The 20,834-nt window shown below is 27.5% G+C and overlaps 3 protein-coding genes across 4 annotated transcripts; 2 read left to right on the top strand and 1 right to left on the bottom strand.

Moving 5' to 3' along the window:
* Window positions 1–3,179: 3,179 nt before the first annotated feature.
* Window positions 3,180–5,037, top strand: LOC111032599 (probable 39S ribosomal protein L45, mitochondrial). Its single transcript, XM_022312987.1, has 7 exons — window positions 3,180–3,429; window positions 3,508–3,624; window positions 3,847–4,059; window positions 4,121–4,275; window positions 4,364–4,412; window positions 4,469–4,618; window positions 4,706–5,037. Exons 1-7 carry the CDS (start codon window positions 3,388–3,390, stop codon window positions 4,970–4,972), a joined length of 993 nt encoding a protein of 330 aa, XP_022168679.1. The 5' UTR covers window positions 3,180–3,387; the 3' UTR covers window positions 4,973–5,037.
* Window positions 5,038–5,130: 93 nt separating this feature from the next.
* Window positions 5,131–17,180, bottom strand: LOC111032598 (regulator of G-protein signaling loco). Of its 2 annotated transcripts, none has more exons than XM_022312985.1 (13): window positions 16,348–17,180; window positions 14,978–15,532; window positions 14,475–14,918; window positions 10,618–10,704; window positions 9,824–10,045; window positions 9,586–9,747; window positions 9,230–9,505; window positions 8,547–8,744; window positions 8,236–8,481; window positions 7,458–7,541; window positions 7,246–7,399; window positions 5,600–5,691; window positions 5,131–5,526 (listed from the first exon to the last, which is right to left on the bottom strand). In XM_022312985.1, exons 1-13 carry the CDS (start codon window positions 16,915–16,917, stop codon window positions 5,230–5,232), a joined length of 3,387 nt encoding a protein of 1,128 aa, XP_022168677.1. In that variant the 5' UTR covers window positions 16,918–17,180; the 3' UTR covers window positions 5,131–5,229. The 2 variants fall into 2 exon arrangements, with proteins under 2 accessions (XP_022168677.1, XP_022168678.1); XM_022312986.1 differs by having other exon boundaries at window positions 8,251–8,481; window positions 16,348–17,179.
* Window positions 17,181–17,339: 159 nt separating this feature from the next.
* On the top strand, window positions 17,340–18,793 carry LOC111032600 (E3 ubiquitin-protein ligase RNF180-like). Its single transcript, XM_022312988.1, has 2 exons — window positions 17,340–17,773; window positions 18,456–18,793. The coding sequence occupies exons 1-2, from the start codon at window positions 17,573–17,575 to the stop codon at window positions 18,606–18,608; spliced, it is 354 nt and encodes a 117-aa protein (XP_022168680.1). The 5' UTR covers window positions 17,340–17,572; the 3' UTR covers window positions 18,609–18,793.
* Window positions 18,794–20,834: the final 2,041 nt, after the last annotated feature.

Below are 20,834 nucleotides of genomic sequence, written 5' to 3'. Positions count from 1 at the left end.
ATAGCGTATATATTATTAAGTATTATATATAAATGTGTTATGTCTTATATGTATGTGCAGTATCGAGTAACTATATATATTATACTATTATCAATATAACAATTAACTAAAAAGAAATTTACCATAATAAATATTAGATACCTAAGATACGTTAATTATTATTTATTAATTCCTGAGCTATTTTAATACTAATAGCCATATAAAAAAGTTATTTATTCGTTTTATTTCTAATGTATGTCGTATCTACTATAATATGATAATTGTTTTAATTATTTCTGGAAAATTAAAATGTTATACGCATTCATAAACATATGATTGTGTGTGTGTGGGGGGGGGGGGAGTATATGATCCCGGGTGGCCTAGCCATCCTAGACAAGTAAACAACCTACGCACGTAGCCACGTAAATGCTATGCATTTAAATATTGACTACGACAGCGAAAAGAAATTGTGGAATATTAAATCAACATAATGTGCGTATTATAATTTGTGGCCATCTCGTTGAGGTTGGACCTCGCCCGCCGTATGATCATAGTCATTATCAGCGAGAAAGTTCGCCAGCGACTGCAGTAGTATAATATGTAGGTGATCAGTACTCTTAGCTTGCACATACCACTACTATAGATTATTGTGTTTTAACTGATGTTTTTTTTTTTTTTATTATTATTATTCGTTTTGTTTCAATTATTATTTATTTGTGTTTCTGCAGATAAGGCTACTTTGAATAACATAAGTAATATTCTAAAAGACAGAAATAATACAAATTTTTATGTTTAATTAATATTTATTGCTAACTGTGTGCTACTTTTGCATTACTTTTTTCCTATTTTTCATTTTCATCTCAATAGTTTAACCTTCTTAAAAAACAATTATATTTTGAAATTTTTTTTTTTTGATCCTTAAGCCCGGAAACTTTGGCCATTAGCTGTTTGTAGGGTAATTGTGATAATTTTAAAGGTAGCTAGTGGTAGGGTTTGGTATGGTAGGGTTTTAACACGTGTGTATCTATATTTTTATTGGTTTGATTTTCAAGGCGTTATCATAATATTAATAAATAAATAATACTATATTGGTGATGGTTATTTTACACTTATATTAATAAGATGCATACTCATGTCCATAATTGTTATGTGATATTTGTTTTTTGGTTCTTATAATCTGCAAAGGAGAGCTTTCAGATAAACTAGAATGACAGTGACTAACGTTAATGATTCAATTAAATTAACTTGTCGTAGGGAGTGAGTGAGACAGTGAGTGACAAACAAATTGACCTGTGATTCTTATGATCGAATGCAGTGCCGGCGCTAGGTATTGCGGGGCTCTGGAAAAGATATTAGCCATTAGGTACCCCAGAGGAAGGTAAAATTCTAGCTTTTTTTAAATCAGGATTTAAAAAAAAATATATTATTTTTCTTCGAAATTTAAACATTAAAAATAATAATATTAGGGTATTCTTATCCTTTTTTTTTATTATAATGTGTTAACACAAAATTATTTACAAAGAATAAAATAATAACTAATTAGGTACATACAACAACAATATTATATAATGGAAGTAAGAACTATGAATTTTAGATACCTAATCAAATAAATATTTTGAGAATATAGCCCTTGCTCCTTCTATAATAGTGATAATACTACCATACGGACATACGGCAATACGCGGAAAGCCTTTCCAAATAAAGAACAAAGAAAACAATAACTTTAGTTTGGCTTACGTATAAACCGACTGCCTAAAGCTGCTATCTAGTGGTTATATGTAGTAGAAACGAGTTTATACATATAACCACTAAACATGTAATAGGTAGTCTCAATGTTTCATACGTCGTTATTAGTTTTTTAAATTTTTTTTTAAGGTTTCAAAAAATAATTAGAAAATTCAACACATTTTATAGATACAAATTATATTTATTGTTTATTATGAAGAAACTAATTTTGACAGTTTTTTTTAAATTTTATTTTGTTTTTTCATTTCGTGGTTTTGGGCATTTGCGTATTGCCTTATACGCATTGTTATATAATGTACATAAATATCAGTCATAACTTGACTCTTGTGCTCTGCACATCCCCATTGTAATTTAAAATTAATATTTTGGAGAAATTCATTAATTGTAGTTATTATCAAATACATTGATAGAATCTGCATGTGTCTTAAAACAAGATTCTAACTCCTTAATATATAAAAATATTGGGCGACTAGGGCGTGTTAAAAATCCTCTAGTTTTCATATTTAGTAACTCTGCTTCTGGGTCTGGTAGTATTCCATATATTTAGGTAGTATTTCATTTTATAAAATTCTATACCGGTTGTCATTGATAAACTAAACAACTGAAAATATCAAAAATGTTTTATATTTAAATATCATATCAAAAGTACTATAAATTAGATTTAATAATAGAAGAGCAAATGGTAATATAGTAATATATTAATATCATTCTCTGGTACTATTTAGTCCCCTTTCGGTTTATACTTTTTTAGTGACAAAATTCATACGGCACTTTTAAGAACTAACTAATATTAGTAATTACTTGTAGCTGAATATTTTTCGCATTTTTCGCATATAGTGGAAACCCGCCTTAATATTCGAATAGTTATTGAATAGTATATCAATTATTCAATAGTTTTGATTTATTCCTCACGTATTATATTATTCGATAGTTTTGATTATTCAGTCTTGTATAATATTATTTAAATTATTATTCGATAGTCAATACGAATAATCGAATAATATCCGATAGTACAATTTATTCAGTGGCCATCACTAAATTGTATACCCAATTACTTTTTGGTCTACCACAGAACCACCATGGCATCTATTCTATGATGGCATTCAAAACCTTGTGAATTTATTGACCAATAGAAAACGCCACCATGCAGTGAGATTGATCGTAAGCACGTCTTCGTGGCCGTCTCTTCCCTAAACATTTATATCATATTACGTCGTCACGCAACCGTCGCAACCATTTACCATACTATCTTTAATCGTGGTTCCGAGAGATTTTTTCCACAAAAATTTGTCCTGAAAGACCTTAGTTCCGCAATGTCCCCTAATTTTACTATTTATTCTTGCTGTGACCACGGTTGAAGATAGAATCAATCCAAACTGTAATCACAGAATAACCAGTAACCAGCTGTAACCAAACTGTGTGATAAGTGATAACCTCATAAGTGATAAATGGTGTTTTAAATTTTAATTTTTTGAGATGGTGAATGGTGATCCATGAGACCGGGACTTGAAGCCGTAATTGTTTGATGAACGATGATGATCAAAATATCAAATTCATTATAGAAATATAGAATTCATTTAAAATTCAATTACTACATTTTCTTTGTATTCATAAATTATAAATTAATATTTAGTCGAGTCTGCTACTACGATAATAATTACTATGTTTAGGAGCGTCCATACAGTCTATACTGGACTCAACAAGGTTGAAATTATTTTATTTAACGTTTTATTACTGCTACAACCATTTTTATTAAAAATGTGTTTAAATTAATCTTTTTAGCTCCAGCATTTGAACTGTAATGTACAAAATATGTTAACAATTGGTTGTGTGGGTCAAATACGATGTAGAAGTAACAAGCATTACAAACCGGAGTTCAAAAAGTTGAGAAGCCAAAAAGTAATTATAAATTATATATTGTTATGTAAACAAGATTTTAAAATCAAGATTTAAGTTTTTTTTATCTCATATCTTACTAGTAAGTTTGATAAAAATAGTAATGACTATTTTCTGTTATGATTTACATTTCTATTCACATTTTTACTATACCAAATTGTACATGTTCTATGCAGTTGAAATACAAAAAACAACAAACTTATAATCTATTATTGTGTTATATAGGTTTTAAAAGTGGAATTACCTGATTATGAAAATGAAAAATTAGATTCTGAGGATTACAGCCCAGAAAGGTTACGTACCAGATACAAAGAAAAAGGTATACAACCTACAAGACCGTGGATTGAGCGTACCACATTTATTAACAATACTGGTTCTATCATTGAACCTTATGTTCCACCAGAAGGAGATGGAAAAATTTCACCAATCAGTACAGCAGTTAAGTCTCAAATGCTTCACGTTAATAACACCGTAATAACATATTTATTATTTTATTTAGGGTGCTAAACAAAAAATTGAATTATTGAAAAAGAAAAAAGAAACTTGGCAAGCCATTCGTAAAATAAGACAGAATGAGGAAGAATTTGAATTATATCCTGAATTTATAACAAAAGCACAAGATATTTATCTTAAAGCCCACACAACTATGGTCAAGTTTGTACCTACTATTTTATCAAAGACATATATATATATATTATGATTAAAATTCATATCAAATTTGAATGTTTTCAATATTTTTTAGCAAAGACAAGCAAAACCTTCTTCAATACGTTACAGAAAAAGCCTATGTGGTAAGTAGAGAACAAATTGTAGTTTCCAAACTTATAACATATTGTTTGTATTAAAGGAAATGCTGCACAATATAGACAATAAAACATTACGTTGGTCATTCATAAAATCAATTGAACCACCTCGTGTAGTTCATGCCAGAGTAACAGATATTATAACTCAAGACAATTTATTTGCACAGTTAACTGTACGCTTTCACACAAAACAGGTATATATTTAAATATGTCAAGTCATCATTTAAATGTATTAATTACAAACCAACAGGCTTAATAATACTTATTTTTTTATTTTTTAGACATTATCAGTTTTTGACCGTTTTGGACGCTTAATTTTTGGTAGTGATGTGGTTGCTAAAGACGTCTTAGAATATGTAGTATTTGAAAAACACATTGTAAATCAATATGGAATGTGGCGGATACACGGAAAAATTATTCCCGATTGGATGCCTCCAAAAGAACCAGCTACAGTAACAAATATATTAAATATTGAAGCTGAGACAGAAACTGCCTTAGAAGCTCAGCCAGATGAAGCAAAATCTAAAATTGTACTTCCAGATGCATAATGAATTATAAGCATCAAATGTAAAAATAAATCATGAATAAAGATATAGATACTTATTATTTAAAATCGTTTATACATAACCACTTAGTAAAAATATAAAAATATATGATATACATAATATAAATACCCACTCCATAATAATACTGAATGTAAAAAAAATACATTTAAAAATACTCTTAATATGTATGTAAAATACATTTTCTTTATGTTAATTAACATTAATATTAGCAAACTTAATATGTAACTACTTTAATACACTTAAACAAAACTACTTGTTGGTTGATCTACGTACACAGGCTTTTTTATTTTAGTGTCAACTTTTTTTTTTATTTGATGTTCATTAGTTAAGTTCTTGGGTTTAGGCGGTAAAGGAGGTGGAAGATGTCTAGTAAACTTGGTACGATCGTCAGGTATGGGATTTGGCCGTTTAAATTCACCATCAATCTGCAGCGATTTATAAAAACGAGTTGACTCCCTGTTTCCACCATTACGTTCAGTTAACCTGATTGATTTACGGTGTTTTTTGTTGGTATCTGTAGTATTATTTTCTTTATTCTAAATATCCAAAAAAAATTATTATTCATATTTAATGATAAAATAAAAACATATATAGTCAAAATGTAAATACCTTTAAAAAGTCTGGCATTTCAAAGTTTATCTCTGTACCTCGTTGATCTTCTAATCTACTTCTTTGAGCTCGCTTTAAGCCCTCATATAAAGCTAAAAGTTGATACATAAATATTAAATATTATTCAAAGTATATTATAAAATGTATTATCAATAGAACATCATCTAAGATAATCATTTTTTTCTGTGATGAAACACGTTAATTAATATCGATCTTTAAAAAACATTAAGAACAAAGGTTACATTTTAATATCGAAAATGTCTGCTAATTTATCATAAGAAGTCTTGTATGTACAACAAAAATCATACTAGAATTTATAATTTATTCTCTCCAATATAGTTGATACCATAGCACCCATTCTTTTTTAAACTTAATATAACAATAACAGTAAAATAGTAATGAGTTTCCCCTGGAAAGATGTATAAACATACTCAAATTATTTAAAAATATGAACTATGTTCATAAAATGTATCATTTACTATACTAAAATATTTAATAATTTGTGAAGTCATTAGAACTAAACAATAGTATTTATCAGTAAAAACTACTTTAAAGAAGAAATGTATAGCATTAGTGGCCAATGGTAAGCACATTATATGACTAAACCAATATATTATTTACAGTACCATACTCTCTGTTGAATATCTTGTTGGCTCAAATATTGGGTACCTGTATGATAATAAGTATTTGGAACCAATACAAATATTTTAGAAAGGGAAGGTATTAAAACAAATAATTCATGAAATGACTGAATTAATAATTAGAAGAAAAGTATGCAGAATTTCATTCAATCCTAGTCAGTGTTTAATTAATTCTTTGACGAAAAAAAAAAAAACATTTTTAGTATACAGTATATTATTTAAATAGAACGTAACATTATAACAGTAGAATACAGTGGCGGCTCATGAAGTTCATTGAAGGTGAGGCATAAATATTTCCTTCATTTCCCACTATTACAATTTTGAACTTAACACCAATTACTGTTGATTTTTTTAATAATATAAAATTCTTTTTTTTTTTAAATAAAACCTTTTAAAATATGTCTTTCACAACAAATAATTATAAAAATAAAATTATGGTTTAAAAATAAATAATAAATATACAGTTAGTCAGTAGATGATTAGACCAACAAAATCTCGTAAATCGTAATAAAAATAGAATGCGGGCACAATCTGGATGGTGTCCGGCAACGCCGTATTAATTTGTTTTGAAAAGTGGGGGTTAATCTAGCACCATTGATCCGGCCACAGGGCACAATGAATTTCAGCTCGCCGCTCAATGCTCGTATGATATACGTCCGTATTGGATGCAAGTATTTGATAACATTTTTTTTTTCTATAATATTTTTAAATAATAAACCAACTATTTCATAGCGGAATAATCACCTACTGAATTTTAATAGAATATACATTTTGCTCCCATCTTTTGATTTTGTAGATGGCGCACGTGCCCGTGTACCACATAGCACAAGCCGCCACTGGTAGAATACCAAATTACCCATTGTTTTCCCAGTTAATCACAAAAAATGTCATAATTCTTTGTTTTTTAAAATAGCAAATAAACATTAAATCAATTTAAAATTGAAGAACCTACTTAACATTATATTATCATTGTTAAGCTATTAATAATAAAGATCAAATAATTACCATCACTTTCAGATTGTTTGTCGTTTTGTATTTTTGTAATTGGTTTTAATTTAGCAATAAGTGGTGGAAGTTTACTCAGTGTTTGTTTTTTTTCACTACTATTGATTTGTTGATCATGTATTACAAATTGTGATTTACAAGTCTTTTTTATTTTCTAAAAAAAAGTTGATGTTATAATTAAGCATGATAAATAGTAATCATAATATCCTTACTCGTTGTTTTTCATGAAATATTGAATCTCTTCTTAAAAATCTACTTATCAAACTAGAAGACTGTTCTGATCCCCATTCTTCAGACTAAAATAAATTAAAGCATACAATTATGAGTGAAAATGTTATATTTATTCATCTAACATTAATACAATTTTAATTTTTGAAATAACTAAATAAATTTTTTTTGGGCATCAGCTTTGTGTTATTATTGGTGTATTTTTTTGCACAACAAAAATATAGATATAATTATTTATATGTTCAATAAGATGTATCATTTATACACAGTAAACAATTTTTTTTTTAATTTATTATAATTATTTGTCTAGTACAGTTGCCTTAAGAAATGGGATAAGGTCATTCCTTATATCAGGTAAAAAAACGTAATATATTTAATATTCATCATTGGAACCAATATACATTTTAATTCAACAAAATCTTAATAAAATATTTGTACAAGGTTAATCAATAACTATATAAAAGTACTTAAAGGTTCAAATGCAAATTTTTTTCAAGGATTTTTTTCATATTATACTTTAACGAACTAAAATCTTCAAAATTTTAAAAAACCAAAAATAATCAGGAAAATAAATTTGAAAAAAGGATTTTTAGTGTTTTTGCGGTTGCAAATGAAAAGAACATATTATTTAATTAATTTTAATTTAAGGTGGTAGTATTGGATCAATAGTTCCAAATATTTAGGGCGAGACATTCAATATAAAAATAAGAATTTAGAATATTAAAGTTCATTGTTCTGGAAGTCAATTACATCAAACCATACCATATGTTTACTAACTTTTATAGATCCTTGATCTGATGGGAGTTTATTCAATTCTGGATTTTTGTTTTGCAATAGGTCTTCAAATACTTGATTAGTTAATTCATCCAAGTTATCCGGATCTTGTCCATTTCTTAGTGTAATATTTTGAGCAAACGATGTTGTACTACTGCGAGTCAAAACTTGAATTCGACGACTTTCTACTAGTGAAACATCCATATCTAGATCAATAACTTCATTTTCACTTATCTGAAATAACAAATTGTTATAAGTATAGGTTTTAAAATATATTTCAAGATATTACCAATACTCACAGAACACAGTGTTACCAGTTCAGTTTTATAACCGTATGAAGACAATATGGGACTTATCTCTTGTCCAATTGTTGAATCTATTTTACAATCAACATTTATGGTTTTTCTGTCAGGAAGATCTAATCTAAACCATATTCTAGGTTCAACTTTAACATCTAAACCATCCAGAACACATGAACTGCTATTTAAATCAATTATCTATAAAATAAGAATATTGAATTTAAACGATACTGTTTTATAATATATTTTATTAATGATTAACGTTTAAAAAAAAATTATTATTTGGTGCTGCATAGTGATGATTAAGCTAAGCTTTTTAAAATATATTAGTTAAAAATATAAAAACACATTTTTACTTTTTTAAATAGGGAGAGGCCTATAAGTTAGGTATAACAGATACATTTAAAAATAATATTTTTGTCAAAAACTATGAATTGGTACTAACATAAAAAACTGATATCCAATAAAACCACCAATAATTAGTAATTTATCGAACATAAATTTGTTAGTAAATAATAATAACAAATACACTTTAAGATATGCTAGGAGAATTTAGTTTTTTTAACAGTCTTGGTTCAAAAATCAGTTTTAAGAAAAACCAATATTGAGTATAAAGTTGTATTTGTAATACATTAAAATGATTTATTTTAACTGTAAACATATCATTTAAAAATAAATCATACCTGTTCATTGTTGGATTGAATTTTTACTTTGAAGTGTTTATAAGGATAACCACGTTTATCAAATAATCTCTGAATAAGAACTTGAACAGTTATATCTGGGGTTACGTGTAAAACCGTTGATGATTGATCGGGAAGTGTCACTCGACACAAACCAGATGTTAATGGAGGCTGCACAGTAGATTGACGTCTCCAAGATAATAATGATTTTCGACGACTTCCAGTGTTAACATGGCATTCAATAGTACTTGTATTATTTGTTTCTTCAATATCACTAACCTAAGAAATCAAAATCAAAAGATTAATATTTGTTAACTGAATTGCAATAACTGTATAACTTAACACAAAAATTAATATACCTTTTTGCTAGAACGTTCTAAAGATTTAAAAATAGTTGTGTCTTGTTCACTAAATGGTAAATGATCAGCTATCTGTTCCACTAAACACATTTTATAAAGATCAGACTTGACAAAACGGGGATAGCTATCAAACTTCATTAAATTGAACACTTGTTTTTGTGCCTAAAATATATTTTACACATTATTTATTGAACTTTCTTATTATATTATCCAAATCACAAAATAAGAGCAAACATGCCTGTAAAAAGAGATTAGGGTCAGCTTCTTCAATTTGTTCGATTGTAAGATTTGAAGCTTTTGAATCCACATTAACTGGTTCAATAGCATCACATGCTAAATGTTTAGCATATATATCTCGAGCAATTGCACATCGTAACTCTTGGTCTATAGTTGAATGGTATCGTTCACATGCGGTCCAAAAGTACAAATTCTCTGCACTGAATTCTTTTTTTAGAAACTCCTATTTAAATAATCAAACAAAGGTAATATATTAATAAATAATATTTTAAATTTTGTATTTTTTACATATAATAAGGGTATTATTTTTTTTACTCTTCAAAAAGATTATGTGCCCTACTGAATACGTTTTGATGGGCACCCACAAATTCACAATTTGCAATAAAATATTTAAAATATATATGCCGGGTTGCATGAAGAATTACTAAACATTTAACGAATCAATAATGAGCTAATGAGTAATGGTCCATTAAACATGATTTAGTGGCCCACAATTGGTCCATTAAATTTTATTGGACCGTTAAATTAATAAATTGTTCATGCAATCCGGCAATAGTATGTACAAATTGTAGAAACTTGACTAGAAATTTTTTTTTTATTTAACCCAAACCAAACTTTCAAAAACTTTCAAAAAACATAATAATGATGTCAGCAAAATGACGGGAAAAAATACAAAAATATTACTAAGTTCCTCACAATATTCCCAATTTTTTAAACATTTGTCACCATAAGAAAAGCAGAATTTGTATTAAGTAACATTTTAATAATAATAAATATATATAAAATGTCACTTACTGCAAAGTTTTGAGAAGTTATCGGATCTTGCAAAACTCTCTCAAATGTTAACGTCCAATCTTGAGCTTGACTGGTTTTTGAATTATTCTGAAATATAAAAATGGAAAAATTAATATAATTCACTAATGAAAAAAATAATTATCATTTGAACTTCAGATTAAATTTCAATCTATAATTTTTTTAATTTTGTATACCTTTAGATCAGTGATTCTTAATGTGAATTAGGGTGATTTACAATATTGTGGGGAATTTTACTTTAAGAGGCTATTCTCCTGTCAACTATATTTTTATAGTTTATGACTTATAGATAACATTACAATTTATAACAGTGTAGAAGAAAACAAATAATTTAACTTAATTTTAAAATTATGGTACAAATTAATTGATATATTTTACGGGCAAAGCTCTTTTATACAAAATATATATTGATTGTGTAATTATAAAGGTAGAATTAAGTATAAACAATAATTCAAAATAAGTAATAACAAAAAAATATTTTAACTAAAAACTGAGGGTTTGTCATTAACCTTCTAAGCCAGAAAAAAACTTAAATATTAGTTAATAATTAATGTACTTATTTTTGTACAAGCAGTAGGTACAATGTACAGTGTTTTGTGACCGTGACTATTATTGTAAGCAGAGATAAACGCTATCGTAATCTCCAAATATATCACAAAAAATAGAACAAATATCTATATTTCATAATGTGCGGAAAAGCAGCATTAAAGAAAAATATATTTGGCGGTCCAGTTATTTCCCCTTCACTAGCTGATCTAACCCGTGGCTGCCTAGTGCCTATTGCCAACCCCTGTGGTAAGCGGTTCATAGGAAGTTTGTGGTGGCATATATATTATATAATATTATATGGCAATAAATTATGTTTGTATAATTTATATTTTTAGTAGATATTTACATCCAACTATAAATGTATAAGATTTAGGTAAAAAATAAAAGTACCTATATAGTTACTAGACAATATGCTAGAGTGGCCGCCATCCCCCACCCGGGCATGCCAGGAACCGACGGGTGCCCACTAGAAATTCTGGCAAACAAACACACACATATTCCATAACCCCTATAGTCCCACAACCAACAGCTAATGGCCTCAGTTGCCGAAGCTTAAAGAAAAAAAAAAAACCAATATGCAAATTTAAGTATGTATGGCCAAAAACTTAAATAAATTTAATATTATATTGTGTACATCCCTGATATAACTAAGTCATTATTTAAAAAAAATTGACAGGTGTCAGTGAGATTTTTGAAAACCTAAAGAGGGCATTGAGTAACAAAAAATTTAAAAACACTGGCCTAGATAAATAAATTTAAAATAATTTAGAATAATTTTGTAACTATATAAATATTTTAAATTGTACATATAATAAATAGATAACTTAAGATAACTATAGATATTATACAAGTATTACAAATAATTTACAATAATGGCTCATTATGAAATGATAAAATTCTAGAGAAAATCCTTACAAATTGATAAAATTTAATTGGTGTGCTATTTAAACAATAATTACCACAATTAAAATGTAATCAGTAAAAATATTTAGAGTTAAAATATAATACAAATGTTGTTATATGTACCGTGGTTTTGTTTTCAAAAGAATTTGTTCGCCTAAGAACACGCACAAAAGGACTGTTGGAGAATGTAATACAACTAATTTTACGAAAAGGAAGCATTTCCTTTGTTATAAAACATAAATGAACTAAAAATATTTAATGAAATACATCTTCTAAGAATATGATACCTGTATGTCACACTAAACTTAACATTTTCACATAGTTCACATACTCATATATTATTTTGATTTTCAATTATGTATGACAGACACATGTCACGGATATTCAAGTGACGTCATATAGTAACCTACCTATCATCACATTTAAAATTGTAATTAGAATTACATATAATGAATACTAATGAACTCAACTCAAGAACATGTAATATTATGTTTTGGGAAACCGTTATTAAAAACTTCATAAATCATAATATTAAATGTTGTAAACATTTAATAAGAAGTGTAACATTAACTAATTTATATTTTCAACTATCAACAACATAAACTATAAAAACACATTGCTGAATTTTCATGATAAAAATGTATTATTATGATATTTAGTAATACTTGTTTTTATTATATAAAAATATAATTTATAATTTTTATTTTATTACAATAACTATTTTAATCAACATCATTGTTATTATACTATAATAAGTATTAATAACTTTTACAAGCCATAATGAAATTATTTTTATTTTTATTTTTATTCATTCTTTCAAAGAGATAATGTGCTTCACTGAACAGGTTTGTGTGGGGGCGCCCCACAAGATCTTATATCTAACTTAATTACTATTTATAATAGATATAATAAAATGATAATATTTTTATTTTTTTTATAATATACATGCTAGAGCCCAAAGTAATGTAAAATATAAAATAAATATTTACAATAACTTAAAGATAAAAAATTATATAATTATAAGAAAAGGTAATAATGTTCATAATTGATGTTAGTAAAGACCCAGTTGATGAATTTGTAGGATAATTAAAAATAGGGACTTCATTGCCAATACTCTTAAGACAATTAATAGGATAGTTTAGTAAATAATTAGAAGAATAAAATGAAATAAAAAATGAAGAACTGCATCTAGTAAGACATGGTGGAACTCTAAAATTTAATTGATGAAGGAGAGAAGGGCAGTCAATTAAGTTAGATAACAGCTTTGTAATAAATGAAATATTTGTGATGTGTCTAAGATCAGCAAGACTGGATAAATTTAAAACTTTACAGATGGGCTCGTAATCATATGGAGGACAATGTAGTTTCAGTAAAGGCAACAAATTACAGGAATTTAGGTTAAACCATTTCTATCATTAGAGATTCTGTCACAATTAAGGGTCCCAAATATTTATATTATATAATTTATAAATATTAATATAATAAATATAATTTATAAATATTATACATAGAAGTTCACAATCTCATTATTTAATGTAGCTTGAATTGTGAAATTTATATTAACCAAACATGTTTTTAATCTTGAATCACAGACCTTATACTACAAAACAAAAACTGTGTAAGACAACAGTATTGTGAGTAGTGTACAAACATCTAGCAGTGATTAGGCACTCTCGACAACAAAATACAATAATCTATATGTTAGAAACAAAATATTACACTAAGCAATGAAAAAGATCTAGATAACTTGGATGAATCAACTAATCAAGTATTGGAAGACCTATTGCATAACAAAAATCCAAAATTAAATAAGCTTCCACCAGATCAAGGATCTATATATGTTAATAAACATGTGTTATATATATTAATTCTATATTAAAGTTCTATACATTATTTTGAACCAGAACAATGAACTTTAATATTCTAAATTCTTATTTTTATGTAGAATGTCCACGCTTTGAATATTTGGAACTATTGACCAAATATGTACTATCATATTCAGTAAACAAGCAAGGAACGAGCACCTACTGTGTTGTTACGTTCCCATACACACATTGCTTGTCCAATAGTATAAGGTCTGTGTCTCGAATAAAGTGTTGTTACGTTCCCATACACACATTGCTTGTCCAATAGTATAAGGTCTGTGTCTCAAATAAACTAAAAATTTAATTGATTTTAATTGAAAGTTTTGCTTCAATTAACAGAAACATTAACAGTGTGAAATGAAATATATTATTGTAAACCCAAAGATAACATTGATTAACATAACTTATCGCAAAATCTATTTACTTTTATCATCAAATATAGATACTTCTACAGTTCTATATCTACAGCTATCAAGTATAAGAAATAAAAATTGTTACTAACTAATTAAAATATCAACTTACATAAAATCCATCTGTTTCTGGAATGAAATCTTCAGTTCCTTCTTTAACATTTTGTAAGCTTCCCCATATGTTAACAATACAATCCTCGTCATTAGTTTTAAAGTCTTCCAAACTTTGAGTAACAAGGGGATATCGTGAACATTCAAATTCTGTATTTGATTTTGTTTTGACATCTGATAATAATATTTCTTGACTTCGATAACTGCTTCCCAAACTCATTCCTTCACATGAATTATTTTCATATTGTACACTACTCTCACTTTTTGATCTACGGGGCCCAGGAGATCTGCTTAATATAGTATAATCAGGTCCTAATTGACTAAATACAAGATCAACTGAGCTAGTACTTAGTGGTGAACGACTTCTAGCTCCTCGTTCAACTACATTATCCTTAGGAGTAATTGAATCTGAACAATCTACACAATGTGTAGCCATTTCACCAACCTTACAAAAAATATATAATAATTATAATTTATTAAGCTAAACAAATAAATAATAATTACTTGTTGTATGTGTAAACATTGATTCTGTACATCAACCATTAATATTCTATCTGTCTGCATACTACAGTAATCCTTATATCCAATGCCTGAATCACTATTGCTTGTTGTGGTTGTCGTGCTATCATGACTTGGGTGTGGTGAATTTCCAACAACCGACATACGATTAGCATCATTTTTATAATACTTTTCGATAGCAATAACAACGTTATCACAGTTTGGAGGGAATTGAGTGCATACACCAGTCGAATCTCTGACACATGTGATTTTAAAACTATTAGCTTGTGCACAATGGTCATCATGTGATACTGGGTCTATAGCAAATACATGACACGAATTGGATGGCTCATCATCTATAGATGATATAGTGACAACACCAAAGTATTTGCTATTTTGGTCAGAACTGGCAGCACAAAACATGACACGACTACCCGGATAAACAGCTAAAGTTACTCCTGCATTATTTTGTAAGCAAAGACTGGATCCATATCCTGTCATCAAAACAGCAGCATGAGAACGTTTTTCTGCTTTCAAACGTTTAATACAGCTTTTTACAACCTAATTTAAAAGAAATTAAAACAATTATAAGTTATTTAACAACATAATAACTCTATCTAATACAGAGAGTAGGTTAAACATATTATAGATATATAAGTAATATATACGTATATAAGTTTGAATAGTAATTATTAGAATGTGTTATCTGTAAGTTACACACTACACAGGCTTGATTATTTTTTTTTATACATATTATAAACAATATATAGGAAATCAACAATTAAAATTAACGCAAAAATGATAAAAATAATATTAGATTAAGATAAATATCATATAGATACAAAATATTTTTATGAATTATTACAAATAAACTATTTAAACATACATTATTAATTAAAAAATTCAAGTAATAGGTAAGTACCTACATTATTTTTACTTTCTTCATATACATCAAGTAAGTATGGTACCTAATTGAAATGAAAAAAGTCTGAATTTTGAAAACTTCAAGATTTAAATTCAAACCAATAATATTCAACCTACTATATTCTATTATCTTCTCAATAAATTAATTTGCGATTAAAAATGTCTTTAAAGCACAATTTTGGTTTAATCAAATAGCAATAAAATGCACACATATGACATATAGTTAATACATTTCTAAAAATTAAAAACCAAGAAGATTTACATGCCGATCACTGACTTGACAAGCGTTTTGGTAGATACGATACCTACTTATACTTAGAATTATATTTTTCTCAGTTAAATTTTAAAATAGAAACTATGAAAAATCTTTGCTTTTCAAATTATGAATTGTAACTATCAATTAGTTAATAATATCTTAAACAGAAATAATTAGTAGATTTAAAATTACTAACTTGTAGCCGAGATCCAGCAGGTATACATGGCATTTCAATTGAACCTAAATACCTCACAACTATTTGAAAATTATAAATGGTTACTGCTTCTTTATCATATATTGAACAATTGTTATTATTTCGATTGCAAGGTTTTGATATATGAGCAAACTCCATTCCATAATCTGCATCATCATTTCTCATTTTATTTACATTGATAGGAGTTAAGGCTGGCCTAGATTTGTGTGGATATTTTGGACGTTGTCTTCCTAATTCATTTTTAAATTCTTCATCAGAGCTGTCAGAATAATAATTCTCAGCTATTTGTAATCGTAAAGCAGATTGACATCCACCGATTAATTGTACTACATCATCATGTAATAGTTTACTAACATTATGGTTGCTGACAGCTACCAAATAGTCGCCTGCTCTAAGACCAGCCTCATCGGCAGGACTACCAGGAACAATGCAACTAAGTATGCATGGCTGCTGCCCAGAAATAGTAAATCCAAATCCATTTTTGCCTCTATTAACTTCTACCATACGTACACCATAGTTGGGTCGTTTCTTACGTCTTCGTACGGGATGCATTGCAAATAATTAACTTACATCCTCGAAGATTTCAATTCTCTGATTTGTAACTAAACTTGGTTTAATATTATTTAAAACTGTCACGTCACGAACAAAAATGAACACTTTCCAATAAAAATGATTGTCCGTAAATATAGGCTTACAAAAATATCTCGAGACTAAACTACCTTCAATTTTCTAAAGATAAGGCCATTAAATATTCACTATAAACAGTAATTGCACTAGAATAGTAGAATGGAATGTTAATAATATTTGATAGAACTATGATATTTTAATGATATCCATTATAATATTATGCCAACCACGAACTTTCGACAAAATAAACCAAGGTTCAATTATAAAACCGTTATAGTTACCACTGTGGTAACAATAAGATATAATCTCATGTGGCCTTATCACATTATCAATTGCTATTATTTTTGTTATCTGACTTCAAACCACGGCTATTGATACACTTATGATATAGGTTCTACTTTTTAATACTTATTATAAAATTGTCACATTTTTCAGATTTTTAATTTTGCTAAAACAAAAAAACTGTTTGTTAGATTTAAATAGCAAGTACATCAATATACATTGAAAGAAACTATTTATTTTGTAAATGAATAATATTTTATCTTAATTTATTTCTCATCAATTTTTGTATTTAGTTAAAATGACTAATATTAGTATTAAATGTCAAAAATGTCGATTTGAATTAGTATCAAGTGAGAGTTCATCGATTCTTGATTGCCACGAAAAGCAAATTCAAAATACAGCTAGAGTTACATATAGTTGTAACGATAACGTAATGGAAAATAATTGGTATATATCATCTACTACTTTACCTGAATGGATAAATGCAGCTGTCGAAGAAGTAAGTTCATCAAATCAATTAATTGTACTAACAACAATTGAAGTAATACATCAATTATCAAATTTTTATAGGTTTTGTTGTAGAGAGTAGAGACTTGTACTGAGATATCAACTATTGTTACAATTTTATGTTTTCTCTCACCTCAATTGCGGAGATAATTTATATGACTCCTAGCTTCTTTATTACTAGTCCCTCTACTTCAATCAATACTTTAATGCAACATTCCTTCTCAAAATACACTTCATATCTAATTTACATATGTCTATTCTTCAACTTCTAATTAAAATCATTTAAAACTACAATTTAAATAGGTAATATGAGATTTACAAATAAATACTATTAAGTAGAGTTCTAAATAATATTAACCTATCATACTTCAGTTTAAAGTATCACAGTGTAATACTATAATCCGACCTGTTGACGTGTATGGTCTATTATTATCAAATAAAGAATCAATATTTCGATATCCTATACAAAGTATCAGTAAAATGTATGTAAAAGAAGTATGTTAGTTAACTTTAGTGCTACTTAGTAGTTAAACTTTATTTTTAAATTAATTTTGTTGGATAATTTTTTTTTTTCATGAAAATTGTGATAGGTATTAATATATTATTACAATTCCATAACTATTTATATGGTTACCAAAATAAATGTTCACTAAAAATTCTTTTATCTGTTTCAGGATGATTGGCAAAAGGGTAAATTGAGTTGTCCAAATTGCAATTTAAGAGTTGGTTCTTTTGACTTTGTTGGTGGTATGAAATGTCCATGTAAAAAATATGTATTACCTCAAATCCATGTAGTTAAAAGTAAAGTAGATATTTATTTTCGATAAAAATTGTTTACTCATCTTCTATTAAAAATACGTATGATTTATTGATTTTTGTTAATACATAAAGAGTGTAATCTTATTCCAATATACTACAACAACAATTAAAATGTTTTATTGATTGTTTAGAATTTTATATTTGCACCTGTACAATCAGATTTCCACTCTAAATAAATTTGAATTTTTGGTAACTCGGATACTTTATTTTATAGTTATTAACATTAACTTAATTGCTAAAAAGTAAAATTGAAAATGTAATGTTTTTATGTATTTTGTACTGTTAATATTAAGTAAATCAATTATTTAATGTTAACAATAATAATATAATGAAAATTGTATACAAGCTTCCTCATACATATGTCAACTTTTATTTTTTGCTAATCAAAAACCAAACCAGTTGGGAATGGTTTTGTGCAGTATTCTGAATAATATTACTTCTGCCCATAGAAACTCTTCTATGTAATAAACAAATAGTCGATAGGGATCAACAGGGCCTTTTTTTATCTTGCAATATAAATAATATTATAAAGTATAATTGGTGTAATCATTCTATTAGGTAAGTACAAAAACTGCTACCCCTAACTAATAATCATCTTAAATTATTCATTATTTCAAAAAATAATACAAACTATTTTATTGTTATTTATTAAATATATATATTTTAGGTTTTTACTGAGAATAAAGTGGAGAATGTAAGACAGTAGTCGTTGAGCGTAGTGAAAACAATATTTTTAAGATGATATTGTGTGTATAAAAAACATTACTAACTATTTTACTAATGCATTCCTATGTACAACAATAATGAATTGTAGGGACTGCAAAGCTGGCCACTTCATTTTCACCGAGGTTCCAAGTTGTATCATAAAGATCGTTTTTTAAAGATTCTGCCTCTCTGAAATCACTTTCATGTGCCCAATTAAATAGTTTGTAGTGTATGTAATAAATGTATTTTTTATATTAGTTAGCACATTGATGGACACTGGACAATACTGCTATAGCCCTTAGGTACATTGTTAGAAGTACAAAAACTGTTTTAAAATTAAAAACACAGTTATGATAGCATTACATTTTTCAACGGTTTCAATGGTAAATAATATTTTTTTATTCTGGTATAGCTCAAAGAAATTAAAAAATTTTAAATATCATTTGAAAAACTTTCTCATAACTTTTTTAACTTGTCGTCTTTACCTAAATTATAACGAAAAGCACCTACTCTATTATTTAAAATGTTTATTGATACACTTGAGTTGCTCATCTGTTTAGCTTCAATAATAACGTGAATTATTATGATAGTCAATAGATGCCGATATGATGATTGTATTTTTCTGGTAAAACCAAAGAACCTCTTTTTATGTGTAAAAAATGTATATTGATTCAGGTGAGAAATGTCTCTGTCCCAGAGGGAAGTCCAGTACCACTGAAGTTTAAGGAGGGTAAATGTCCAAATATCGTAAATGACGATGTAGGAGGACCTCAGGACAGTGGTTGTACTGCTGTCTGGCGTCTGCCACTGCAGTAAATTACTACTACGATAATAGCACTAGTATTTGAAAGTAGTTTTTTTCCTCCGAGATTTTCAACTGCCCGCCAATATAGTGGTGCCTAATATACTCGCGACTTGCCACTTGCCTGATCACCGGCTGGCGGCAATGATCATGATAAGCACTCAATGTGCATTTATAAATCACAAAATTAAGCTACAATAATAAATCTAAAAAAAATGACCCAATATAGACAAGAAAAATTAAAAGTAAAGTGATGAATAGAAAATCAAATTAATTTGTTTTTCCAAAATCTAGTTCTATTTTTAAGGTTGGATATTTTTGTTATTCCAACGATGCCTCAGATAAGTTGATAAGATAACAAAGACAAACAAAATATACAAGTACCTAGTACCTACACAGGTAAGTACATGAATATTACTTTCCTGTGTTATATTACTAATATTATCCTATGCAATTAGTTTTCTGATTTTGAATTCTTGCACATTTTGTCATGGTGTATTGTTTAACCAAATACTATTTCCCTGATTTATATTTTCATACATTTTGAATTCCTAAGAATAATCTTGTAAAATATTTTCATAAAATATACTTTTCCTACTTTAATTTTACTAAGTACTAAGAAGTGTTTTCCAGTTATTATTAGTTCTCATAGTAAAAGCATTCTCATAAAATTTTCTCGAAAATTACGCGGCAGCCCCTACATCATTAGTCATTACATTATTATGAC

This window comes from Myzus persicae, unplaced genomic scaffold (assembly GCF_001856785.1).
Source record: "Myzus persicae strain clone G006 unplaced genomic scaffold, MPER_G0061.0, whole genome shotgun sequence".
NCBI lineage: Eukaryota > Metazoa > Arthropoda > Insecta > Hemiptera > Aphididae > Myzus > Myzus persicae.
This window is presented reverse-complemented; position numbering and strand designations above follow the sequence as displayed.